This window comes from Pyrgilauda ruficollis, unplaced genomic scaffold, assembly GCF_017590135.1.
Source record: "Pyrgilauda ruficollis isolate IOZ18807 unplaced genomic scaffold, ASM1759013v1 scaffold25, whole genome shotgun sequence".
Lineage (NCBI taxonomy): Eukaryota > Metazoa > Chordata > Aves > Passeriformes > Passeridae > Pyrgilauda > Pyrgilauda ruficollis.
Window position 1 is genome coordinate 9,199,241 of NW_024523822.1, and position 27,521 is coordinate 9,226,761.

General features: G+C 39.2%; 1 protein-coding gene across 1 annotated transcript in view; it reads left to right on the forward strand.

Annotated features, from left to right (window-relative positions):
* The window catches only part of GRHL2 (grainyhead like transcription factor 2), a 152,883-nt gene that overhangs the window by 97,108 nt on the left and 28,254 nt on the right, over positions 1-27,521 (forward strand). The window contains exons 5-11 of the mRNA XM_041470564.1: positions 7,646-7,878; positions 10,811-10,878; positions 12,414-12,798; positions 15,283-15,335; positions 18,563-18,716; positions 20,723-20,834; positions 25,864-25,958. Coding sequence (XP_041326498.1) covers positions 7,646-7,878; positions 10,811-10,878; positions 12,414-12,798; positions 15,283-15,335; positions 18,563-18,716; positions 20,723-20,834; positions 25,864-25,958 — 1,100 coding nt within the window. The remainder of the gene's footprint in view (positions 1-7,645; positions 7,879-10,810; positions 10,879-12,413; positions 12,799-15,282; positions 15,336-18,562; positions 18,717-20,722; positions 20,835-25,863; positions 25,959-27,521) is intronic.

The window sequence follows — 27,521 nt, forward strand, 5'->3', positions numbered from 1 at the left end:
TCACAAATATTAATCCAGTGCAGTGGTTACCTTAAGTATTTTTTAATTAGGAAGCAGCCAATTAAGCTGCTGTTCTTTGTACACACACAAAATTGCACTTTCAAATGCTGATCTAGGAATTAATCCTGGGGTAAATCTTCATTAGCTTTTTGATCAGTTATTGGGACAGTACTAGCTAGTTATAAGAAGTAATTATTTCAGACATGTTAGTATGCAGGGATACTGTTCTGTTCTTCTACAGTGCTGACATAATAAAAAAAGACAGTAGTTGCTTACACAATATTTAACCAAGGAAAACATATTAAATACATCTGAACTGTGAAGTCAAATATTGCAATGTATCTATAGTTTGAAAGTATGTCTCGAACATCAAAGATTGCGTATATAGATTTCTTTTATATATATATTTATCTATTTATAGCTATATATTTTTATATATAGATTTGTTAATTTTCCTAATTTGGGGAGGCAATGCTATATTCCATAATAAAGTATTTAAGTGTTTCTATAAAGTATATTTTCAGGTTTGTACACTTTTAAAAAATACTTGTGGGAAATCTTGACTCCCAGGTTTGCTTGTTGAATTCATGTTTTCCTTCTAGCTACATAAAAGGTTTAATATCCTGAAAAAAACAGCAATCAGTGCTATCAGTGAAGTAACTATTCCATTTCCATTAACTCTGTGGAAGCAGTGAATGAACAAGGACCACGGGGCCAAGGGTCAGGTTAAATTGTAGGAGGTCTGGGCTGCCTTGTCATGACCTGTTCTTAATTTTATGCTTCTAGCTTCTTCAAGACAGCTAAAGCAACCTCGGGTGCTGCACACATGAAGTACTCTTCTTAGGAAAACAGTATGGCCTGCCATGAAGCTGCTAAATAATTGCTAATTCTGATCACCTCTGTCAGCTCCTGTAGAAATGCTGTGAGCTTCAGGTTTTCCTTGTTTTGATTTTTTTACAAATGTGCTGAAACCTGTCCTTTTTTTGAGACTGTTTGTTTTGATAAAAAAAATAAAAGCAACAGCCTTAGTACACAAGTAACACAAGATTGTCTGGTAGAAATAATATTTTATTACTAGTGAAACACAAAGTCTCTGAAATCATAGGTATAAAAAGTCTGTCCCAGAGTAATTGCCTACTTGAACTAGTCCTCAGTAGGCATTTATTGTATGTATTTAGTCCTTGTGTCAGATTTCTTTTTCATACTTCCGCTTTGACATAGTTAATAATAATTTTTTGTCAATGTTAATGAATCACCTATTTGTTTTAATCTCTTGATCACTGCTGCATGCTCAAGTTATTTTGGTTCAGAGTAAAAACAAATAAAACTTCTACTAGGCATCTAATTGTTAAACTAGTCTGTTTTGCCATTCATTGTTGCTATTCTTAATATATTATTTTACTTCCTTTCAGACTGTTTAGTAATGGTAAAATAATTTATTTTAATCATTTCACGTGTGTAGTCTTGTTCAGATTCATCTTGTGCTCAAAAAGTATAATTGTCCCAAAATTGCAAGAGTCCCAAACTTGCCTTCATTAGAAGGCAAAATGACTCAGCCTCTTTAATGGGAATTTTTTCCTTGATATGGACTTGTGGGCCAGAGGGCATCTTACCTTTTTGTTTCCTGGTGGTCTAAATCCTTTTTTTTTTTTTCCTTCACTCTCAATTCATTTGTATATTTATATAGTCACTGGATTTGGTTAAGTACATTTTGGAGACCTGTTGTGCTTCTGGGAATGATGAGATTGTCAGCTATGAAAGACAAAATGCTAAGACACATGGGCCGTAATTTTCCTGTTCCTTAAATATTTGTGCTCCTTTGTAGTTTTAACGGAACCCTATTATCTAATTGAAACAACAGTATTGGAGACTATTTAATTATACCTTTGGCAATAAATCCTGACGTGTCTCAAGTTGTGGGGTTTTTTTTTAATCAAATAAATCAAAACTTGCAGTGAACCACACAAGTTGTGGGGGTTTTATTTGGTGGTATTTTGTTTGGTTGGTTTTTAAATTTTGTTTTGTTTTTGTTTTGTTTTTAATTTGATGTCAAGTAGGCAAAATAATTTTCTGAAAGTAGTAAACTTGGGCCAAAACTAACATTAGAATCTCTGAAAAAAATGGTTTCAAGTGTTAGGACTAGCTTTGATTTATACTTCTCTGTGTAATGAGCACAGGCAGACATTTATGATCTGGAATCTGAAGTTTAACTTATGCAGCTTCTGTGGGACCTGTCCTTCATTTTAAATGGTCATAGTACTTCATTTTGTGCCTGTGAATTCATATGTATGTGCATTAATTTTAAGACAAACTGCATTAACATCTGTTCTAGATCTGTTTTATAGTTGTCTTAGAGCTGAACTAAGATTTGTGTAAGTGTAAAATAAACTTACAGAGGTTTTGAGAGCTACTGAAATGTTTGTACATGATCATACTCTGCCCTCCTTGGTTGTGTCAAAACTGAAGTGGGAACTTCTGCTCTATTTTCTGGTTCTTGGATGTGTCTGGAGTATGCTCCTGTACCTTTTGTCACACCAAATGAAACATGCGTGTTCTACAAGTTCACCATTTCTGACTTTGCACTGGAGGAAAGACCAGAATGCACTGTGGTGTGTGATGTATGTCTGTGTGCAACAGAAGTGGTCCCTTTGGCTAGAACCTTGTTTTAGAATTTGTGTTTCTCCCAGCATTTGCAGATTGGAGGCAATTGCCCTGGTCACCTTCTTATCATGCAACTAACAAGGAGCTTTTGATAAATATCTTATGACCTTGATGTGCTGGGCTGGAAACAAGGGTGATGTGAGTCTGTCTTGCCTTTTCCAGTTATTTGACTAGTGCTAAAATTTCTGGATGTTTTATGACAGCTGTATGGGCCAAAGCCCTGTGTCCCTCCCTTCTCTTGAAGGAACAGTTTGCAGACGATGTGTGCAGAAGGGCCTGGTGCTCTTTTATCTCACCTGTGTAAGAATGAGCAGGCTCAGGCCTGGGTTGAAACCTGGGAATTGGGACCTCTCCTGTTCATTCTCCTGCCTCACACACATTACTTGTGTGTTCCCTTCTGGCATCTAGCCTTTGCAGGGAGGGGAAAGTCTTCCTGCATTGTCACAGGGTGAAGAAGTCTGCAGGTATATTCATGGAACATCTTGATTGCAGCTGTTTTTTAAAAAACAAATGCAATGTCAAAAAAAAAAAAAAAAAACCAAAAAAACCAAAAAACCCAAAAAACCCCAAACAAACCAAAAACCCAAACAAAACAACACCCCACAGTTAAAAAATGGAAATGCCTGGGCTGGGTGCCCACCTTGGCAGTTTACACAATCTGCTTTGGATTTCAGGGTTGAATTTCCTGAGCAAGGCAAAAGATATGGGGCAGGTAGGAAGAGGCTTTCTTTCCCACTAGTTCCAACTGGATCAGGATGTAATGCTGAGCATATGATGCAGCAGGATGCAGATGTACTTGATGCAGCATGGCTCAGTCTGCTTTATGTTCAGTGGCAGATACAGCTGAGAAGTTGAGTGCTGCTTGAGCTTTCCAAATTAAAAAGAAAGCTCTTGAGCATCAAAATTGGACTTGAGAGACTGGCAGGCAGGACACCTTGTTTCTGAATAAAAAGGAAGCTCTGATCACCAAGCCTTTTACGACTGTTCATGAGTGTGTTAATGGGCAGTTCTGATTCATTGTGAGCTAATTCGAAAATTGCATGAAGTTGGGTGAGAATTTGCCTGTAGTAGGATTTTGTAGCCCCAAGGGCTGGCTCTTGTATGTTCATTATCTTTAATCTGAGGAAGAGCTTGAAAGGCTGGCCTTTTCCATTTAGCATTATTGATGTTAAGTACAATGTACCTCTCCAATTGGTTTGTATGAACAGAAAAATCTCTACTAAGCAGTGGAGAGAAAAAAAAAAAAAAAAGATTTTGCAAAATAAAGGCCGTCTGAAGTTTTAGTTTTGACATAAATGCTCCCCTGCCAGAGCAATCTGGTTCCTAGCTAGACCATTGCCCAGAAAAGACCTTTCATTCTTCCACACTTACTACTGTTTGACATAATACAGTGGAAGCATTTTGCATTCATGAGGAGCTCACGTGGTAGCTTGAAAGGAAACATTTACTTTTTAGATACAAAGTATCCTAATTCTTCATCTCTTCCTCCACGATAAAACGAGGATGTTCTTTCAGCTTGTGCAAGTGTGTCCCGCGCAGCTGTGTTCTTGTTAGCACACATCCTGACTCCCAGATAGAGGGGTGGTGGGCTGGCCCGGGTGAGGAATGGGCACAGCAGGGGTTGCTCGTGTTCTCTGCTCTTTAGCAGGTTTTTAGTTGTGACTGGAGCTACAGCGGGTATTTGCTGGTGTTGCTGGTCAGGCTGAGTAGGAGTCTTGCAATCTTGGCCTATCTTTTCTTCCTTAAGTGTGTGGTTCTTGGTGGATGTGGTCACTGATGGATTTTCAGCTTTTGATAAGATTCATAGATCTATGGATCTGCTAATTGCAGGCTCCAAATTAGGCTTTTCTTTCAGCTGGGATGGTCAGGGCAGCTCTGTCGTGGGATTGCTGTTACTTGTAGGTGTCACGCTTTGTCCTCCACACAATCCAGGTACCACCAGAGTCACTTCCCTCCCAGGCAGCTGCCAGCTGACATCAGTTGCACAGCTGGAACAGCTGGGGCTGCCCTGGCATGGAAGTATGACAAGACCGAGGAGCTTGTCTGTGTGGAACCTCACTTAGGATGTTGGGGTTTCTTGGTGTATATTAAAATACAGTGTATTTATCTCCTCTGGTTATGGAGGACTCTGCTACCCTCTGTCACATTTAGCTGAAATCGTCCAAGGAGGTTCAGCAGTTCTGCAAGAAGGAAGGGGAATGTGTGTGCATGCACAAGTCTCATTTCTTCAGAGAAACTCTCCCTCTCATCCAAACAGCCTTATTTAATAGAGAAGTTTCCTTTAAGTGAGCCCAATTGTTTTGGCTGACTACTTTGGCTGTAATCTTTGAAATTATTGACTATGTTAAGTCATGATAATTAGCTCTGACCATTAACCTCCCACAGAGCTGATTACAGGGATAGGGGTGATGAGGAAGTTTTTTATTTTTCTTAGTGCTATTGTTTCAGTCTGTTTGCAGAGTAAACACAATGAGTGTGGCAGTTGATTATGCTGCAGACCATCTCTCAAAGCAGAGGAGACAGATACTTCGTTGTCAAATGCGAAAACCTGAGTTTTAGAAAAAAATGTTCTGGAAAGATGTTGGGAAGGCTCTAGGTCTGTGCACCTGTGCCATTCCAACCATCCCCACTGCTTACTTACTGAGTTGTTGTTTCTAGAGCATTTATCCCCTTTGCTTTGGCTTCTCCCCTGACAATCAGATATGCACCTCTGAGAGACGGGCACTCTGGTCATTGCTCTAAGATCAACTTGACTAAGTTAGAGCAACAGAGATTGACTCCTCCCCTCCAGCGTTTTTACAGACAAGCACAGCCCAAGTCATAAAAGGTGTGTTTTAAAGGTATCTTGTTGTCTGACTGTAATGCTCATAAATCAGTTATGACTGTTGCATGGTGTGAGTGCTCTGAGAACAAAAGGCAGTTATTGATTTTAAGGGAAGATTGCTACAGGAGGAAGAGTGAGCGTGATTTTGTGCGCTGCAATGGGCAGCTGCCCATGCGGTGAAACAGCCCAGATTTAGCTGAAGGGGAGCTTTGTTGAGGAAAGGAGAATCCTTGCTTCGAATAATTGCCTCTGAGCCAGTGAGAATTGACTACTCCAGAGTGGAAACAGGCCCTCAGCTACCTCTGGCACAAACAGCAGGGCTGTTGCAAATCTGATTTGAGTTGCTAACAATAAGGGATTGAAAAGGCAGCAGACCTAGCAGGTGCCTCTGTATTTCCTTAGGCTCTTCATTTATGCTCAGCTACACTTGCTGAATCAAACCTGTAACAACACAAACATATATGTGAAAACAAGAGGGACAAAAATCTTCAGCAAAAGGCCAGGAGGAAGTGTTGTCAAAAACAAAAAAAGCAAACAAAAAGGTAGTTTCCGAAATCCAGTTACTTTATATGAAAGGAAAATAGAACCGGTACTGTAATTGGCTGTATTTTCTGATATGAAGCTATGAAATGCTCTCTTCCCCCACAGAGGTCATAAAACTGTGCTCTGTGTACAAGATGGATTATTTTGTTTTTCATTAAATAAAGAAACTTGTAAACAGTGCTCTGTACCATAGAGATTATAATCTCCACCATCCCCCTCTTCTTCCTTAAGCACTGGAGCACGCACTTTGCAGGTTGGGCTTGCAGCACAGTTCTGGTGATACCCCAGCCTTCTGCTGGTCACTGCAGCTTGGGAGCCAGGCAAGGCATGTTCCCAGCATCTGAGAGCATTTACTCTGTGGGTTCAGTTGTGCTTTTATCAAATCCTATTTCGGAAAACAAATAAAAGTCTTGTTTGCACAGTTTAAATGCCACTCTCTGTGCAACAGCAGCAGTTGGTTGGGTTAGATCTGTGGAGCTGGCACTGGTGCAGGTAAGGCAGAACAGAAAGAGGAGGCTGACTACTAAACTGGCTTTTATGTGGAAGATCGCAAAAGGTGTTTTATGAAGGTCACCAGGAGTAACTACTAGTTTTAACAGTTAAGTTGGTATATTTAGTTATACTACCATCTCTGCAACTTTCACATTTGTAAGTTGTAATGTGTTAAAAGTTTCGTCATAATTCTAAGTTGAGCCACAATTCTTGACAGTGCTCTTGTAACACCCATGAAGCAGCACACTCCTCACTCCACTATTTCCCTTGCCTAATCTGTTTGCCTACTGTCTTATGTAATAGGCCTGCAACCTTTTTTTTTTCAATGCAGTTCTTTTATCAATAAATTTATTGAACAGTTTGCAAAAGCAAGTGCTATTATCTTCATTTATATTTCCATTATACTGGAAATTTCAGCCGTAGCTGTTGTGCAGCAGCTTCTTATGCAGTGTACACGGGCACTGGTCAGTTTGTACCACTCTCAGGCTGGAGGAAACTGCTCTGGCTGCAAATGCCACTCACTGATGGTCTTGTGTGTGTTACCATGGGTTTATAATTAGATGTGGTGAGTGATAAAGTGTGCATTGAGACCAAATATGTTTACTTCTGTTCCATCCACTGGACCTATTGCTCGTGACCTGTTACAAAAAACTTCTCTGAGATTACTGACAAATTGCATTCTAAAAGCACAGAATAGCTTAATTTTAAGGTGTACCTACTTAATAAATACTGAACTATACTCTGTTTAGGTGAACCCTAGATTAGTATTAGATGCTTTTTCTTGTTTTTCATTCATGTCTTCTTATGTCAGTTAAATGTTGGATTTTTTTCCCTAATCAAGTGTACACATAGCAAGAATACTGGGGTAAAATACTCTTATATTGTTGCTTCATTTTTTTTCCAAATAGTTTAAAAATTTTTGTAGCTCTGTCTGTGTATTAGTTAAAATACATTTGAATTATTATCACAAGATCTGCACGCATTTGAATTTTTCTTAAGAACTGAAGATAGCTAATACTGATAAATATTTATGTCACCAAGTGTAACCCAGAGATGCTTGCTTGATGTAATCATATAACTTTAATTTAGCTATTTGATGTTCTTTACCATGCCTTGTGAATAAAGTAGTCCCTTCTGGATCACAATTTTATTCTTCCTGTCTATGCAGTAACAAGCGACTTGTGGCCTTAGTGCCCAATGACACTTCATTCAACACCAGACGAGCCTACACCAGTGAAGATGAAGCCTGGAAGTCGTATTTGGAGAATCCCCTAACAGCAGCTACCAAGGCTATGATGAGCATAAATGGTGATGAGGACAGTGCTGCTGCTCTTGGCCTATTGTATGACTATTATAAAGTAGGTAATTCTGTCATTATCCCTCCCTGCTGCACTAGCAGGGACCACTCATGAGGCATCAAAAGAGCCAGTTTTCAAAGACAGAAGTCACTGCATCTTGTTTTCTCTCTAATGTGTCCATCATGCACCCATTCTGTTATAGGAAGCCTGTCTGAAAGAGTTTTGATGTATTTAATTCTGGAGAGAAAAAAACAATCTCAGAATTCCCATATTAAATTTTATACCATGTTTTTTTTTTTCTTTTTGAGCATAGTGTTCTTCCTTTGCAAGAACATTGGATGATACTTGAAATACTGAAGTGTAAAAGGGGAGGCCTTGTCCATCTGTACATTTGTCTGCTTTTCTGGTTCATTCCACACATGTTTTAGTTTGCTCTTTAACTGGGGTATCTCTCATCTGACAATTTCCCATGTTATTTTTGTTTGTATAATGATTGCAGTAGGCTGTATACAAACATACAGCGAGGGCCAGCCCTTGCACTGGCGGTTTGCAGGACAGAAATGAAGCTGGACACAAAGCCAGAGATCTAAGTCAATTTACAGGAAAAACACTGATGTAGTTTCAGTTTGTCATGTTCTAAACCCAGGGTTTTACTTACTATTTTGGTAACTTTTTTTTTTTTAATATATATATTTCATAGTGTTTAAGTAAAGCTATGTTTGAGATTTTTGATGACATCAGAGGAGAGTCCTAGAGAATGCATCTCTGTGTAATGCAAAAATGTCATTCTGAAACCCATGCTGACCCCTTGGTACTCTGCCTACAGAATCAGTGTTGTCTCCCAAGCACAACAGTATGAAATAGTGAAATGAACAATCTCCATTCCCCTGAAGTCAGCTATGGCTGCCTTGGACAGATGATTTCTGTGAAAGCCAGCATAGCAATGCCAGGTCCCCTTGTAATTAATGAAGCAGTAACAGGAATGGGAATTAAAAACCTGTGCTTTTAGTATTTATTAGCATAAATGCTTTTAATGAATGGACTCCTCTTTTTAATCTCTTTGCATTAATTGAGTGTTCAGGAGAAGGGGTTGTAGGGAAGATGCCATATACTGACTTTACGGTTAAATATTGTTTTGATTGTTTTGCTGATTGTATTCCTTGCTTTTGTGTGTTGTTGTCAGTAGAGAAAACTGTTCCCAGTGAGAAAGAAAAAAAGGTCCTTTTCTCTGCTTGACATAGTTACCACAGTGCCAGAGTCTGTGAAATTAATACAGATTCATAAAATTCAGGATGTGTATGGGTATCTGGAGTATTGGCTTCTGTCTTAGTAATACCTTTGTATGTAGCAGTTCATTAATCTGATGGATTTTAATAACAAAACCAGAAAATAGCCCTTTTCCTTCTCAAAACCATGTTCTAAAAGACATATCTGCTCCTTTTTCCAGGCAGTTGCTAAAGACTTGGGGTTCAGATGGAAGAAGGTGGGATTAACATCTCAAAACCATTTCCAGCATTCAGTGATACCTATTTTTGTCTTAGATAGGGATAAAATGATAACTCTTTTTGATACTCCCAAACACAAACTTAAAACTTAACCTCTATGCTCTAATGGGGAAGTGTAGAGGACTTCCAATGCACGAGACTCTTGAATTGTCCCTATTTATAATCTGGCTCCTTCATTCTGACATGCTGGATAATATTTTTTAATTACTTTGTCCAGTCAATAGGAATGATTTAAATTTAACGGTTTGGGTTTTGGTTTTTTTTTAACTTTTCTTTTCCTTGTAGTGATATTTACCTAAACATAGAACATCATTCAGAGAAAAATATATAATCTTAAAAGGGGAATCAGCATATGTAAACTGTGGCTTTTATCCCAGTTCAAAAAATAAATGAAAGAAATTTTTTAACCAGCAGGATGCTTAATAGGGAAAGGGGATGTCCCTAAAAGAAAGAGTGGCTCTGGATAGAACTCTTGACTGTGCTGCTGTCTTGCAGTTATTGTTGATGTTATCATTGGCTACTGGAGTGCACTGTAATACTGTTTTTCCTCTAAAGTCAGATATTTTTCCAATGTTTCTTTAAAATATTTAAAAGTAAAAAGCATGGCTTTAGCCCATTCTTAGTCTATTCTTGCTCTTTAATACTGAGTTAATTGCTGGGATGGAGTGGATATGTCTTGTGCAAAAGATAGATTAGAAGTTTGAGCTCCCAAATTAATGGCTCAGCAAGAAAAGAAAAATATGGTCATGGCAGCAACTTTTCACTTGGTGATTTCATATCTGTGCTGGTGTCAGGACACTGGTGTGTAGGAATACAAATCTTTAAAGTCACTTTGTGTCAATTCTGAGTCTGTCAAGGGGCCAGATTTGACTGGGTTTTTACTTCTGATAGCTATTGATGCAATCAGCAAAGCAGAAGTAAGTGTTTCTGATGACATACCAGCATGCCCTGACCTGTCCCCATACTAAGAAAGGGAAAGATCCACAAACTTTTTCAAAGTGTGAATCCTGCACTCTCCAGGCTTCTCTCTAACAGGAGGACTTACCTGGTGCTTAGGGTTTAATTGAAAAGCCTTTTCTGTCTGAGCTGAAATGGTCTCAGTGCAGAGCTCATCAAAGCATGGTATCTTCCTTCTCATCTTGTTTTATTCAGTGGAGAGTGTGTGTGTGTTTTTGGAATAATATGAGATTTGATTTTGAGATAGCTTGGCCTAGCTTGATATTCAAAAGATAGGGCATAAAGAAGAGCACTTTGCTCCTAACTGGTGTGCTGAAGAACTGGAAAAGAAAACAATTCCTATGTTTTTTGTCTTTGGAAATTTTCTTTCTGTTCACAGTCAGTCTCCCAAAGAAAAACAGCTCCTGGCATCTGTGAACTAGACAACACTGATAGAGTTACATTTTTCTAGCTGTTGCAGTAGAGCAGTCTGAAGCTGCAAATGCCTGACAGTTGCATTTACCTGACCCCATGCCCGGTGTTGTTCTCAGGTTCCCAGAGATAAAAGGCTGTTGTCTGTTAACAAAGTGAGTGATAATCAAGAAGACCAAGATAAAAGGTACAGTATTATTCAAAATCATACACCCAGCTACTGAAAGTGTTGATCAGTTGTGAACTGTGAGAGCCTCAGGGGTTTATGGATTTCTTTCAAAAGTTAAAAGAATGAAGGCTGTTTTGGGAAGCACATTTTACTCCTTTTTACTTTCAATTGATTAGAAAAAAATGGATAGTATTCTCAAACATGCAGTTTGGGAGGTAGCTGAGAGTTTCACTCCTTGTTTGTGTTTGGTGGTGTTTTGCTGCTGCTGCTGAGATTAGTAAAATCAGATTATCTTGACAGTTGTTGACTTGGCTGTTTTTCTTTATTTTCTTGTTGTAGGGCAAAAAGTGAGTAGCTTGGCCTCAGTAATCTCATTTATAGAGTCCTATTTAACATAATTTAGGAACTGCCCAGCAAATAAAGTAACTCTTAAAGTCATTTGCCTAGAATGTTTTTCTCCTCTCAGATTTCAGCTCTTCTCTGTAGGCTAAAAGTTACTTGAGTCAAAGGAAGCTGCCTCCAACTATTAAGAGCTGCAGGAAAGAAAGAGTGTATATTTTTGTAGAAACAAAGGAGTTTTTCATACTGGAAGGTATCTCCATATAAAATTATGACAGAGATGAGCTATGCAAGGTTTGTTTCAATGTAGCTAATTTGTGACAGCCTTAGATGGTCTCCACTAGCTGTTGGTAAGGTGATTGTTTCAATAGGCAATAGTGTAAATTTATTGTTTCAAAATAGGCTATGAAATGTTTTTTGGACAGTTTTTCTTCTACGAACACCAGAGAAATTCCTGATGTTTGGTTCCTAAATTGAGTGTAATTGACAAATCTGGCTTCAGTGGAAAGCCAAGAGAGAGGAACTGGGCGCTGGGTAGTGTCAGAGCATTTCTCCCGGGTTGAAAACAAAACAATGTTACACCTACTAAAATTCTATGAGTTAACAATTTTGTGTCAGTGCAACTACTATCAGATTGCTTTCAACAGCAGCTGTGGGTAGATGTGGGAATGCTGCTGAGGTTACCTTACAGCCACTATAGTTACTGATCTACTCTGCTACAATGGAATTCCTGGGCTTGCTCTTTTAGAGCAGCGTTGCTACCAGAGTTAAGCAAACAGTAGTGGCCTGTTAACAGTCTGAAAGAGCATGCCATCTGCATATGAATTTTGCTGTTGATATTCTGCCTATTTCATGTGCAAGATATCTACTGTGAGTAATCCATGCCCTGCCTTATTCTTATTTTGTGTCTAAAGGCTGTTGTACTGCTGGATTGATTTTCCATCCAAATTATAAGCTACATACCCAGAATTTATTGTAACAAATAAAATCAAATGTATTATCTTTCCCCATTTGTTAAAGATGTTAAAGAGCTCTGCACCTCTCTGCTTGCCTCACAATTTCTTTTGCCTAGTATTTGTTAATGTATTACTTCTTATGGCAGTGGCTTATCAGAATTGAACAATCTTCTTCCTTGACATCTAAGACCATTAAGTTATTTAAAAGGATTTCCTCTATCAGGACAGTTCATAATATTTTTTGGTTTTGTCTCACAGAAATTGTCTTAATACCACAGAAGCTCAGAATAACTTAAGTGGGGGAGAGAACCGTGTGCAAGTCCTGAAGACAGTGCCAGTTAACCTTTCCTTGAACCAGGATCCTTTGGAGTCATCCAAAAGGGAATACAACACAAATGTGTCTGGGAGCTCAACACCCATCACAGGGTCTGCAGTGACTGTGGTTAAAGCAGAAGAATTCACCCCTGTTTTTATGACCCCACAAACACACTATGCAAGAGGAGAAAATGAGGAGCACCGAGGTGTTATCTTTGAACCATATGAAGTGTCCAACATTGCTCCCCACACAAATTATCTTAAAGATGATCAGCGCAGTACTCCTGACAGCACCTACAGTGACACCTTCAAAGATGGAGGAACAGAAGTAAGTTTTTCACCTCAAATTAGCATCTAAGAATGCAATAAAAAGCTGTAAACAAGATAAGAATATTTGAGCTTGTAAACAAGATAAGGAGATTTGAACTGTCCACAAGAGCCATTAGAAGAATAGTGATGCTTGTTTCAACAAATTAATTTCTACTCCTTGCTGTGTTTCCATCAGTCTGTGCTCTGATTAAAGGGGAGCATCATGAGGCATTTCAGAAGACAATTTTAAAGATGTTATTGAAAATTCTGAGAATAATAAATACTGATTTTTTTTTTTGTCTTTGGGGATATTGTGTCAAGTAGAAGACAGTTGTTATTCTGAAAGAAGATTTGTTTACCATTAACAAGATCTGCCTTCAGAATAGTAAGAAATAGCTACTTTGTAACAGGGAAATTCTAGACGTCCTTTTGAAAATGCAAATGAGTAGCAACAGCCTCTGCTGCTGGATAAGCCCAAGCAATTTATTCAGAAGCTGTTTATTGCACTAAGCTCTATTCTGCAACACAAGCAAGTGAGAAAAAGTAGCAAAATTAGACTAATAGAGGGGAACAGAGAATTTAACAGACAAGGAACAACTGCGTGTGTATGTACAGGAACGAGGAGAAAAAAAGGCAAGGAGAGCTCCTTCTAACTATTTTACAGTTATGCTACAGTCAAAGTAATTTTACAGTCAGGTAAAGTATGGTGAGTACCCTCTGGCTGCTTTTGCCTGCTGCAGAATAAGGCAAACAAGCTGGAATTGTAGAAAGGTAAAGACAATTTAAAGCTGACAGTACCTCTGAAAATAATTAGAGATATTAGATGGTAAAGCTCCCCTAGGGTTTTTCTCCTCCCAACTCTACAAAATTGTAAACATAACAAAAGTACAAGGCAAGCTACATTAAGGCTGAACTGTCCTGATTTAGTATATGAGAAATTTACTGTGTGTTTGTGTATTATAGAAAAATACATTGTCTCCATGAGCGACATAGATCCAGGATGTCTGGAGGTGAAATCCGTTTTCAGATATAGAACACATGCAGGTCAACTAAATGAATAAATAATGAAGAAATCTAGCTTCCCATTGTAAAATCAGTAGGATCAAACCTTGGATTAGAAACACTGCTCTGCATTACCAAGTAATATTAGTTTGGCAGTTTTTATGTCACTGGTAAATGGTTCTTATGCTGCCATACTCACGGCTTTCCCTGGAGTGCTGTAGCAGAGTGATTCCATTCTATTGGTTTGTTCTGGGATATGCTGCTGAGTGGTTCCCAAACAGTCCATCTGCCCTGTGCAGAGAGCTGTCAAACATGCAAACTTGTTAAATTTGGACGTAAAAAGGAACTTTACATCTATACGTTGGCTTTGCATCCCAAATTCTGTGTTATAGTAACTTTGTTACATGTTTTTGTAATATATTGTTACATGTTTTTAAAATGATTGGTTAATAATGGGGTGCAGTACTTGCCATCTAGGATTTCTGTGCAGTCTGTGGAGACAGAATCAGTTCAAATCTGCTTGCCAAAAGTGGGTGGAGTGGTTTTCTAAGTGCACTCCTCTCCACCTTCCCTTCCCCTATTAATTCTACAAGGAACACTGGACAATTAACTTTATGCCCCCTGCCATAGTTGTTAGAGGAGATGTGTGCCACTGTTTTGGTGGCCTTCTAGCCCCAAGTGTTCACATGCATGTGGCATGGGAGCAGTCAGAGCTTTGCCACCCTGCTGCAGCCTCACTCAGCACTGAGCCTGTCCCTTTGTTTTTCTCAGCTGCCCAAACCCCAGGATGTGCTTAGCCTGGCTGTGCTCTGACTGCTCCTCCAGCCACTGTTGTGTAGGCGCAGCTGGATGGAGCAGGTGTGGGGAAACCATAAGGTAAAATGTCAAAACATACTGAAAGAAACTTAGGCAAAGTTAGTGTTTAGAAGTGGGAAGGCAGTTGTTCTTACTAGTTTTCATAAGTGCTTGCAAAGTATTTCCTAAGTACTGGTGAGAATGACTGGATTTGGATTTGTTCTAATACTTACTCAGTTTTCAAACACATTATAAAGACAAATTTAGGAATGGTTTCAAAGCATTTATGAAGTGACTTAGTTGTGTTGTACTGAAGGAGTGATGAGTTTTTATAGATCCCTGTGGTAGTGGACACTGGTCAATTGCTTGCTGTGTTCTTTGGTTACAGTTTTAACAATTACAAATATGCTGTTCTCATCTCTTTAATTTTTATTTTTGTTTAGCTGTGCTTAGTTTGTTCATTCTTTATAGTATAAACAAATTCTTTGAGGTTAGGTAAGTAAATTGTATGTTTTTTACAATGTCAATCTCTAACCTTCATATAAAATGTGACTAGCTTATTAATATCCACTCCAGTTTTTAGGTATTTTGAGTTTTAAATGGTTGATGTTTCTTCTGAGTTATCTTTAAATAAACATAGCTGCACTTTTGTTGGTATTTGCATTTTGATTTTATCAAACAGTATTTAATTGGTCTTATTTTTCAGAAGTATCGGAGTGTGTCAGTGGGGGCTGAAGAATATATTTATGAACAAACAAGGTATGGCATAAGCTTTGCAGCGTGTTGACTGGCATCAGGCAGGAATGTATTGAGGAGCAGCTGCCTGTGTCCACTTCCCACCCTTCCTTTCTTCCCCCTGGGGTACCTGCAGGGCTCCCTTGATGCTGCCAAGCATCATTCTCCCGGTACTCTCCGGCTCATGTTAGCTCTTGGATCTGGCCAGTTTATATCTTCATCTGTTGCCTTCCCTCAGCATTGCTTTAAACTCGTAATTCCTCTGAAGCTCCCCCGCCCAAGATATGCAAGATGAAAGCTGTTGAGAAGTTGGTTCCCCAGGTAAAAGAGTATAGCTTTGACAACCAGATCATGAAAAATCTTTTCAGGATGGCAGAATGCACAAGTCAAATGTCCAGGACAGTTGAAAAGCTTCAAGAAAAAGCTTCAAAAATTAAAGTTTGAAAAGAATACTGTTCTGCCTAAGCACAGAAGAATGTGCATGTAGCATGGGCAAACACTGCAGGGTCCCTTTATCTAGGAAAGACTGTAATCACTGAAGATTTTAAACTGATGCTTTATTTCATACTTGTGAATGGTTCTGTTTATATCTGAGAGATTACTCTCACTTTAGAATCAGGAACATGCCTGCGTAGTTTTCGTGGATTAGGCATATGGCTCTGACTGTGCTGAAGGTTCCTTACAGCTTGATATTTTTTCTGAAGAATGTTAAAACAATCATTAACTGCAGTGAGCTCAGAACGGAGTCATTATATAGACAAAAGATATGAAGCTGATATTTAGCAAAGGCTGCTCACTCACTATACTGAATATCTGTAAAATTGAATCCTGAAGCATTGGTATTGTTAACAATTCTCACACATTTAGGTCTTTCATGCTACGGCCCAGGTTACATTAAGAATGAAACCTCTGAATGCACATTAAGAAAACTCCCAGGAAAGATGTATGTAGTTTACCTGGAAGTGGAAGGCTCAGAAATGAGAATTTCAGATTGAAAAAAGAAGTGGTGAATATGCAAGTAACTGAAAGCTTGCTAGCACGTCTCTTTGTGACTACACAGGGGTTTAGTTGAGACTCATGGTGAGGTTCATAATAGTATTATAGTAATTGAGTCACTGCAATAAGCTTTAAGAGTGAGAGTAATTCTCCTGCTATAGGACATGGTTTGCTTGCCAACTGGAAACAAGAAGAGAAAGCTGAAATGGTACTACAGAGAGGCTCCAAAATTGGCCAAGTGCAGTGTGTCTGGGATTTACATTTTTTGACTGAAACACGCAGAATGCCAAGGAACAGAAGACCAGCCCGTGGCAGACTGTAGGCAGTTCTGTTAAGACATTGTGTGTGTCTGACTTTGATCATTCTAAGCCCTTCTCAGCACATATCCCCGTTAGTTCTTCTGTCTGGTGTGAGGTTTTGAGGCACATCTCCCAGGACATTCAGTGTGCTTTGATGTGTGTCATGAAGTGGTCTTGAACATAAAATCTGCAGTCCCTACGTGTGATGCTAAATCAAGGCTGTGCCCCTACCTCTAATGGGTGGTCCATCTGTAGGACAAGTGGTGCAGCAGGATAGATGCTGGTTCTGCAGCACTGGTGGTATAGCTCTAATCCACTCAGACGGGTCCACACTTGCCGGTGTTGGCAGTGCCTCTGTTCCCCTTGCACACAGGACAGGGGCCTGTGCCAGCACACACCACAGCAGAGGGGACAGCAGTGCCTTTGTGCTGCCTTCCCGCTGTGTGCAAGAGCCTTCATGGTGGCAGCAGCTGCCTTGTGTGGAAGCACCAGTGCTGCCATCGCTGGGTTGGGTAGGTATAGATGAGTGTTTGCTTATTACCTTAGTTTTGCTTTGACTTGTAACTTTTAAGCAACTAGAAAAATGACTGGATTTCAATTTATAAGCTGAGAAGGAATAATAAGTTGTCTTCATTTGATTGAATGATTGCAACTAAACTGAATAATTGATACTAAGCTGTCTGAAGCTCCTTTTGGATGGAAAGACTGGATCTGTTGGTTTTTTCCTACCTTCTCTTTGAGTGGAGATTTAAATGTAATTATTAGTTACGTGTTTTGTTGTGGTTATTTTTCCCATTGGATAGTTAAAATATCTTTTGTTTTCCCTTTATTTCTATATTGCTATGGCAGTACTATGATGATCTAGAGTATTTGCTTGAATTAGAAACTTAGGGATACACTGTTGTTTTGGACTAACGTATTCCTCCTGTTGATTCTGCTCTGGCACTGCTTAAATACTTTGTTGAGTTAGAACCTTTGTGAAAATGCTTCCACTGTATCTTCAGTTCAGGAGGACTTTGCATTTAGGTTCCTGTGCAGTTTGAAATTTTATATTTTTTTTTTTTTTTTACAAAATCAACATTATTTTAATGTAAGAGAATGTGAGGAGCTGCAGGCATAATTTTTATGGATTATTGTTCAAGCCCATTATTGGAGGTGGTGGCTGAAGAGGCTGAGTGAGAATTGTTTCCAGCTAACAGTTCACTAGTTAATGGAGCCTTAACTTTTCATGGTTTGAGAAGTGCTTTGAGGTTGGAAAGTTCTTCTGTGAAGGAAGGTCTTTTTAAGATCTAAAATTTCAACACAAGAGCTAACTGTTTTTCCCTGACATTTTTCTAAAGGGAGGTTACTTGATTGAAGATAAAGCTAAATGTAGGCACTTCATTCAGTGTGGCTAATTTTGAAAAGAAAGCTTATAAAAACCTTGATTTGCATGTAAACAAATGAACTTACTGTCCATTCTCTTTGTATTCCTTGTTTGAACTGTGCTGAAAGTAGCAGCTGGACTTTCTATTCTCTGTGTCCATCTTTTGTAACATGTTTTATTCTGGTTGGGTTTTTAAAAAACCTATTTATTTCTCTTTCTGCAACTTTCTTCTAAGTTTAAATGTCTGTGGAGATGATGATTTCCTGCAAATCATACTGAATCCCCTCTTGGTAATTGACACTCTCATTGTGAGGTACACAGTCTCATAATTCATAATGGTTCCTTTCAGAGATAGTACAGATCTAGCCTTTGATCCAATAAACTTACAGTCCAGATAGTTTTACGCTTGACTGCGGGATCTGATGAAGTCAAAAAAAGAAAATTGCAATTTTAAATTGCCATGTGCCAGTTTCCTGGAATTTTGTTATTAGCGTCTTATGCTTTATTCAATGCAATAATTACATAATAAAAGAGAAAAGGGGAAAGTGATATGGATTTTGTGGGTGTTTCTCTCCTTGTCTTTTCAGCAGCACTTTTCAGTATACACTAGAAGCTACCAAGTCTCTGCGTCAAAAGCAAGGGGAAGGACCCATGACCTACTTGAACAAGGGACAGTTCTACGCCATCACCCTGAGTGAGACGGGTGACAACAAATGCTTCCGACATCCCATCAGCAAAGTCAGGGTATAGTCCCATTTCTTTCCTAGGTGGGAATGTAGCTCTGCAGATAGATATGGTTGTGGTTGATTGGCTTTTAATTTAATTTTTTTCTCGCTGGAGCATTTAATCAGCTGCTTTCCAGTGCATTTCAGAGAAAACATGAAGAGTTGAATCCATCCTTTGTGACATAAATTTTAAATAATTTTCATTTCATAAGTGTGAGATTTCACTTGACATTCACCCAGAAGTGTAACAAAATGAATTGTTTGCATCTTAGATTCTGTGCGTAGAACTGTAGCTTGTGTATTCAGCAACATCTACCTGGTGAATGGGCCTCCTGATTTCCTTGGTAATGTTTTTGAGTTCATAAATCCTAACCCAGTAACCTTGGAATGAGCAATGAGCCCTGTAAATTTTACCCTGAAGCTGGCAGTGCTGCATATGTATGAGGCTGCAAAAATGTTTCCATCCAAATACATGAAGCTCTCTAAAAATGTTGTGACTTTAGTCAAAGGAACCAATGAAAGTCAGTGTGAGCAGTGAAGCAGACAGCAACCTATATGTTTCTATCATACGTGAAGTTTAGAGAGACTCTTCCTAAACAGAGGCAATGATTTGGAAACCTGAATTAGCAGTTAATTTTTAGCCTGGTTTCCTTAGGATGTTAAGCTGTTGGCTGAATCCAAAGTAAGACATCTCTGTTGCTGAACAATTTCTTTCCCTGCCACCCATTCCTTCCCATTTTGTGGTTCCAGCTCTAGCACTTGTAGAGCTGAAACAGGAGTCAGGAGGTCACTGGTCTGACTGAAAACCAGTCCTCATGTACCTGGTTCAGTGCACTGCCACATGAGTTTTGAAGCCGTGGAAGCAGAAGGGTGGAAATTATAAAGGAGAGGTGAGATTGCATCCTTCTGGAGGATGTAGTTGACAGAAGATTGTGAAACTGTGTGCAACTTTCACAATCATGTTCTGTTTGTCAGGGCTCTCCTCAAGTGACTGTTGAATTTATTGCCAATTCCATCCAAAGCTAACAGAAGGGCAAGAGGTTTTGAAGGTATTAAACTTCTACAAGTTCCCTGTAAGTGGTTCATAAAAACATTAGTGGTGTCCTTGGTGGAAAAGCTAGTCTGCACGACCAGTTGTGGTTAGTGCATCAGCTGGCCAGCCACACACACCTGGTGCCCACCCAGTATATACAGGCACAACCCAGGACTCCTCCACGGTGTGTACTGCCTCGTGTCCATGGAGAGGAAGATGTGGTGATGGTGTTCACCTTTTATAGGTGGAATGCAGAAGGTCAGAGAGTGCATGAAGGATTGTGGTGGTGGTTTGTGGAGGGTCGCAGATGATGAATCAATTGTAATCTACCTCCTTGGCTTATAAAGCAGCTTGATAGTGATTTTTTTGTGCTTAGTGTCTCAGGGTGAAAATCAAACAGAATATTTAAAAGTGAAGGGTTTTTTCTCTGGTTTATTTTCACTTGATTTTAACTGTATGATCATTCTTCCTTTGTTTTGTATTGTTTTGCTTGCCTACAGCAGGGCTTATTCAAAAAGCCTATATTGCTTGTGTAAAATATTGCATAAAAATTCAATCTGTTTCCTTTGAATCACAATTTAACAAAGTGAATTCAGAACGTGAATTGAAAACCTCAGCAAAAATCAGTAAATAGTTACACTGAATTTGTCATTAAACACATATATATACAAGAGTCCTGCTCCCAAAAAGTGTATTTATGTATACTAAATTGAAAATATCTTGCCTTTAGCCAGTGAAGGTGACTTTTTAAAACTAAGAATATGATTAATTTTTATTTGGACTGTCAATAACATAATTCTGGGCCTTGCATTATTTTACAGCTACATTTCTTTTGTCCTGAGTCTTTAAGTACACTGTAGTACTGGACTGATTAAAACCCAATCTTCTACAACCAAAGTACTGTGAGAGTGGCTGGATCAGAATTAGAGGCATATGGAGATTTTAATTTTTGTGTTCCTGACTATTAATTATTTTGGTGTTGTTTTTCATAGAGTGTGGTCATGGTTGTTTTCAGTGAGGATAAAAACAGAGATGAACAGCTGAAATATTGGAAGTACTGGCATTCCCGGCAGCACACAGCTAAACAGAGAGTCCTTGACATTGGTGAGTGTAAGAACATCTCCAGATGTTTCAGGGAAGATTTCAGATATGGAAAGCTCTGGTGCCTTGCACGGGAATATGGTGGAATATATTGACAATGGCTTTTTGGCTTGTAGCAGAGTTTTTAGCAATGGCTCATTCCTGCTAGGACTATGGGGTCTTTGGAGCTGCGTAGGGACCATGCAGAAAGAATGTTTCTCAGTATTTACACAGAAGAGCTGCCCCTTGCCATGTGTGTTCAGTGGTGTACCTCCTTGTGGGAAATCAAGGTCTGCACCTCCTCAGGTGTGGCAGAGTATCTGTTCCCTTTATTTTTTCAAAGGGTGATCCAGTCTTTGATCCTGCAACAGTTATGTTAGCCAATTGATGTGGAATTGCAGCCTGAGAGTGCAGATGTCATCATTGTGGTGACTGCAAAGGAGCGTGCAGGATTCCTACACCCCTAGGGTGTGAGTCTTGTCAGTGTCAGCACTGAGGGAGAGGCAAACTGGTGTGCTATCCTGAGAGACCTGTTTACCGTTCATCCCATCTAAAGTATTTACTAGCCCATTTCAGCCCCAGCTGTCCTATCTGCGTGCTCGGGAGATTTTAGGGGAGGAAGAACACGTACTTGCTGCCAAGGAGCCTGAAATTGTAGTCAGTGGCAGTGTCTAGACATCAAGCGTTTCTCCCCTCCCACGTGCAGTTTACACATGCACCCATCTGCACGGATTCCAGTCAAAGGAGTCGGCAAGACCAAAGCAGACAAAGTCTATCTTGTTTTGACCGCCTGAGGGAACCAAACCATTGAATGGCAGGAATGAGAGGGGGCAGAGAGGGGGGCTAAACCAAAGCAGGGTTACTTTATAGAATACTGAGACACTTCAGGGGCGATTGAACTGGGTGATCAGGGAATCTGTACCCAAGCGGTCCTAATCACTGTGCTGCCTGTAGATTTTCAAATGCTGCAGTTTCCACTGAGGCCTGGTGTTATTTAAGGTCAAGTGTATTTTGTCCAAGCAGCTGTTCCAGAATGTCCTTTCTACCTCTTATCATCATTATTCTGTCCGAACTGTTTCATTAACTTCATTCTTTTTCCCCTTGCCCCCATTTTCTCTTCTTGCCCGTTCGGGTACCTAACTCAGTAAAACTGCTACCCCAGAACAAATTAGTTTTATCATGACACCTTAAAAGAAGAAATAAGCCACGTCACAACTCTTTCTGAAGGCTGCCTGTTTTTTTTTTTGTGCTAGTCCCTACAAGGTTGTGGTAGTAGTGCTCATACCTTTGAAAAGTATGTGCTGAGCAGCTCGCTGCACTGTAGTGCTAGCACCCTCTGACTCCACTGCACTTGTGGTGTCCTGGCACATTTCAGTTGCCTTACCCCAACAAGTTAACTTATGATACATATTCTGAAAAATAGTGCTCTGCAAAATAAGTGCTGTGCATGAGCTGCGTGTTTACCTGGGTTAAAGTGAATGCCTTTTAATTTTCCATTAGTTTGAGGTGAAATAGCTCTGCGCTGACTTTTGAGGCACTTTTGAATACTGAGGTGTGTATTCTTTGTTTGCACTGCAAACATGAGCAAAGCACAGTGTAGTAAGACTTACTGATATAGCCCTTTTTTGTCAGATATAAGAGCTGTAAGAGCATGGTTCACCTCAGTTTTCAGAAAAAAAGAAGACCTAAATGTTGCTCAGTAGAGTTTTCTTGAGAACAACTGAAATATAGCCTTAGCTCTTACAAGTATGGTATTTCTGAAGTACATTACATTTTCTTTGGTACGGCTAACTGTCTAATTAGGCCAGAATGGCTCCCAAGTATCAAGCTGCACTTAGCAAAATCTTCTAGTTTTATCATCAAATGATCTACCTGAGCAACTTAATCCAAATTTGAAGTTGGCCCTGCTTGAACCGATAACCTCCAGGGGTCCCTTCCATGCAAAATTATTTTGAATGACTCTATGAAGATTTCCCTTTACGTTAAAAATTCAGATCCCCGAAGGGTCCTCTAAACACTTGGAGTTAATGTCCAGGCCCTGTGTAGTAAGAAAAGAAAATTACATGTCCAAAACTCGACATGACCTGTTCCACAGGTGTTGCTCTTATTTTAATTTGATGTTTGTAGCATGTTTAACATCTGTGAATCCTTTCTAATTGTTTGTAAATGTACTTTTAATCTAGAGCATGATGTGGTCCTTAGCAGGCAGAGGATCAAATTAATTTGGGATGCTCCAGTTCCAGCTGTTTAGATCTCGCACAGACATGGGGACTATGCTTGTGCTGCCTTCCATTGTGGCAGGGATCTGTCTGTGTGCTTTCTGGCCCGCAGTTATATTCTGGACATCAGAGGAAATAATGGCTTGCTCCTTCACTCCAGACACACAGGGGTCACTGCTTTAATTTGTTTTGTGTACTGGCTGGTGCACCTCCTGGGAGGAAGGATGCTTCGGTGGATTAGGTGCAGTGACAGGTCTGAAGATATGTTGATATTAATAAAGATAAGCATGTACTTACATGTATTCAAGTCCTTAGTGCTTGAAGAATAAAGCTGAGGGCTTCACACTTATTAAGCAAGAAGGTAAGGTATTTTCCAAAATTTAGGCTGTGTACTGTAATGGATTTTTCTGAAGAAGGAGTAAGGTGCATATTTACTTTTTGTAGGAGGAATAAGGGGGCAGGGGGAAAAAACTTTATTTTCACAGTGCTGTGACACTGGGTCACTAACTTTTTCTTTTAAAATAATTTCAAATAAAGAATACAATACTTAATCACAGTGGATATTGATTATTTAAAATAAGTACAATAATTTGACATACTAGAACAGGTTCAAATATGAAGAGTAGGTGTGGAAGCTTTGTGCTCCATAGAAACTTGCCCTTGTTTTTTTCAGCATAGTTTGTATTATTTATGTGCACAATACAAAAGTATGCAATGACATGTAATGCATGATTAATGTTTAACATAAAAAAATTGCCATTGTTTAATATGCAATTTATGTAACAAAAGAGGAAATAATTCCTGTGCAGCCATTTTTTGCTTATTGAACATGCTGATTTTCTCTTTCTGGTAACTCACAGCAGGAGAAGAGGAAAAGTTGTAGTCACTCTAACAGCTTTCAAATATTCTGAGGTGTAAATGGCTTCTTAATCAACTGAGGATCCTTCTTTAATTGCCTGTAAATTGAGGGGAATAGGATGCACTTCTCCTTTTTAACAGTGTCACATAGACACTCCATGAGATTTGTGTATAGCAATTAAAGGAGAGGCATGTGTTGAGAGAAGGGAAGGGTTGGTGGGATGTGAGGTTCTGACAGCCTTTTAAGACAAGAAAACAGGTGTCTTTACCAGGCATCTTGTTCATGTCTTTCCAAAGTGCACCTACACAGCACGCCCATATGCAGCAGTCAGTTGCACGAGGCACTTTCTGGTGAATCATAAATTTAAGAGGTGGGTGGATGTGTGCACATGCATATTAAACTACTTATGTGTCTTCTAGTTCCTCTCATTTGCATCCCCACACTGAATTTAGATAGTGAAGCCAATGACTTCAGTTAAAAAGGAGATCTGCATTCAAAGTGGGAATGAAAAGCCTGCCTGCCCTCTCAAACACTTTGTTAATTTGCTACATCACCAAATATCTCGTGCTGTTCCTATGGTCTAAAGTGCTTCTTTTTTACTGTATCCAAAATCATTCGTGTGTCCCAGGAACACAATTTTACTTGCCCACTGAGATGCCAGCATTCTTGTGTTTCAAATGAGAGAAAAGTATACTGATTGCCAGTCTCAAACATTAAATAATTCTTCTTGTAGCAACGTTTTTTGTTATAAATTATGCTAAAGCAGTTATTATCTAAAATTTCTTTTTTAGAGACCAACAATTTAGGCAAAGGAAATGAATATTGGAATCATTTGTGTGTCGCACAGAATACAAAAACATCCTCTTTCTATAACTGGTTACAAAGCTAAGAATCAGCATGTTTCTGAAGCACAGATTTGGGCAAACTTTAGATCAGGAGTGTAATCTCAGCCCTCTAGCACTGAGTCCAATTACAACCCTCGAGGAATTCTTAGGAAATGTTTGTCCCAGAGAGAGTTATTCCATTAGTGTGAACGATCTGGAAGTTCCTTTAATCAAGCAGCTATTACCTGGTATCTCTCTTAATCTGTCATCAAAAGGAATAAAAGGTGTTAAACTGTCCAGCAAAGTGAGAGAAAAGCAGTGCTTGTTCCTCTTATAAAGAGGACTTGAAAGTTGTCTGTTTTACATAGTTTTCCAGCCTTACTGTTTTGGGGGGGTGTTAGTAAACTTTTAAATCTTCCTTCCTTTTGCTTTGCATTCCTTCCAAAATGCTAGTTTATTGATGATAATAATAACAGCACGTGGGGAAGAAGTAAGAAGAAGGTGCAGATTTTGTAGTCAGACAAATTAAATTCTTTTTTTTCTTCTTCATTTGCTGTTTTAGTGGTGCACATACTTTGGAAAAAGGATCTTTGTGGTTTTGGTTCTTTGTGGGGGATTTGTCATGGTTTCGATTTTTTGTGGGGTTTTTAATTTTGTTTTTAATAATATATAAATATTAATCCAGCTTCCAGTGCAGTAATTCCTGGGAAAGTTGGAATGCACGCTGATGATTTCCTCCAGTCATAGCTCTTAGACTTTTAGAAAGCTTCTTTAGGATTTACTATGTGTTTTCTTAATATAAAGAATGTTCTTGTTTGAACAGTCCCTTTAAATGCTTCAGTAGTTTTCAGTTAATTTTCCAGTTTTGGCCATTCCTTGGCCAAGCTAATGAATGCACTGACTCATTGCCAGTAGAGTCACACTCCTTTTCGAGAGCCAACAATATTTTGCAAGAACATTAGCTAGTGATACACTATGCATAAGACTCAGGTTGCATTATATTACCTCTTTGCAATTAAGATTATTCATAATTAACTGTAAACAATACAAGAGGTGGTTTTGATGCACTAGACAACACAGCTTAAGAGGCAAAAAATCAGAGTTGTAAAACAGTTCAATTTTTTTCATGACTCTTGTTTTTTTTCTTACAGCTGATTACAAGGAGAGTTTTAATACCATTGGGAATATTGAAGAAATTGCATTCAATGCTGTGTCCTTTACTTGGGATGTCAATGAGGAGGCAAAGGTGAGGAAAAGCCATGCAGACGGCATCCCTTTATAAGCACCATCCATCGTTAGGCACAGTTCCACTTCTCTCCTTTCTGACAAATAAGAGGGCTTGTTGGTAGGTGCCCAGCCTGAGAAACAGTGAAAGATTTTTTTCCTATTTGCAAAGCCAGGTGTAAGACACAAGCTGAGTCTTTTCTTTCTCCAAGTTGTCAACTTTCATTGTGCATTCTAAGCATCTCCCATAATCCATATTCTGTAAGTTAGACTATGCCTTCCCGTGTGTTGGTGCCATTATTTTTTATATTGTTACACAGAACATTTTGCAATTTGGAATTAATGTATTTTTGAGGACTGAGGCTTTTTTTAACTTTTTTTTTTTTTTTTTTTTTTTTTAATGGTCGAGTACCCTCAGGCATGGGGTCTTCGTTCAGGAATGTGACTCTTAAGTGGACCTATAAACCAGGATAGCAGAACACCTTAACTAGTTTCTTACAGATAAGGTTGTACAAAGGCTGTCAGAGTGCTTCAACTGCATGGACTAGTGTGGGAGAAATGAAAAACTGCCGGTAATTATAAGAAGAAGTTGGCCCCCGGAAAGCAAACAAGGGAAATAGGCTGTGTAAAATGAGTGGGGGTAATGCAGTACTCTTGGGGATGTAGGTTAATAAACAGCAAACACTGAGCTCAGCAAACTCCTGATACTGTTTTCATGTTGAACACAAAATGTCCAGTATTTAAGTAGAGCTGTGATTCTTTCAAATACAAAGACCTCTTCATGCACAATTGCCCACTGCATTTCCAGCAGCATTAGAGAGGTTGCATCATCAGAGTGAGTCCTCTGAGAACTTGTATTGAACACGGAGTGGTAGCATTAACACTCACTGTCCTGACTGAAGGTGCTGTTTATAGTAACAGGGATTTTAATCTCTGATGCGCATCTTAAAAGAAAAGACAATAGTTCTGAAAATCACACAGCTCTTTCAAAAGCAGGCCTTGATAAACAGAGTTGTACTTGTCCCAGTTGCTAATGGTGCTGTATTTACTCATGCAGTGATTACATTTTCACCGCCCCAGATATTTCCCTATTATGTGTTTCCATTTCAAAATACAGCAGTAGGTTGTCCTCTGTAGTCACAATAGGCGACTGTTGTGTGTGCGTGATCACTGTGCAAGCAAATACCAATTTGGGATCTCCAACGCAGCAGTCTTCTTCGAGGACCTTTACAGAAGCACTACCAGGGCTGGAACGTGGCAGTCTTGTTCCGGGCCTGGCAGTTCTCTAAGACATTTGCATTTGCAGCCCCAAGCCAGACTCAGCAAGACACCCGTGTTGATCTAGGAACAAGGAAGTCACATCCATTAATGTCAAGTATTAACCATGGACGTTTTTTTCTAATCTCACACCATTCACCTGGCTCTTGCCTTGGGTGCCAGAACATTATGAACACAACTTTTGCAATGATCACTGGAAACAAAACAAGCTAAGATTTTAAAATAAAGACTCCTTCTGGATTAAAAAAATGCTAGGATTGAGATTTAAGCTGCTTGTATTTCTGCAGGAAATAGTGATTAAAATGCA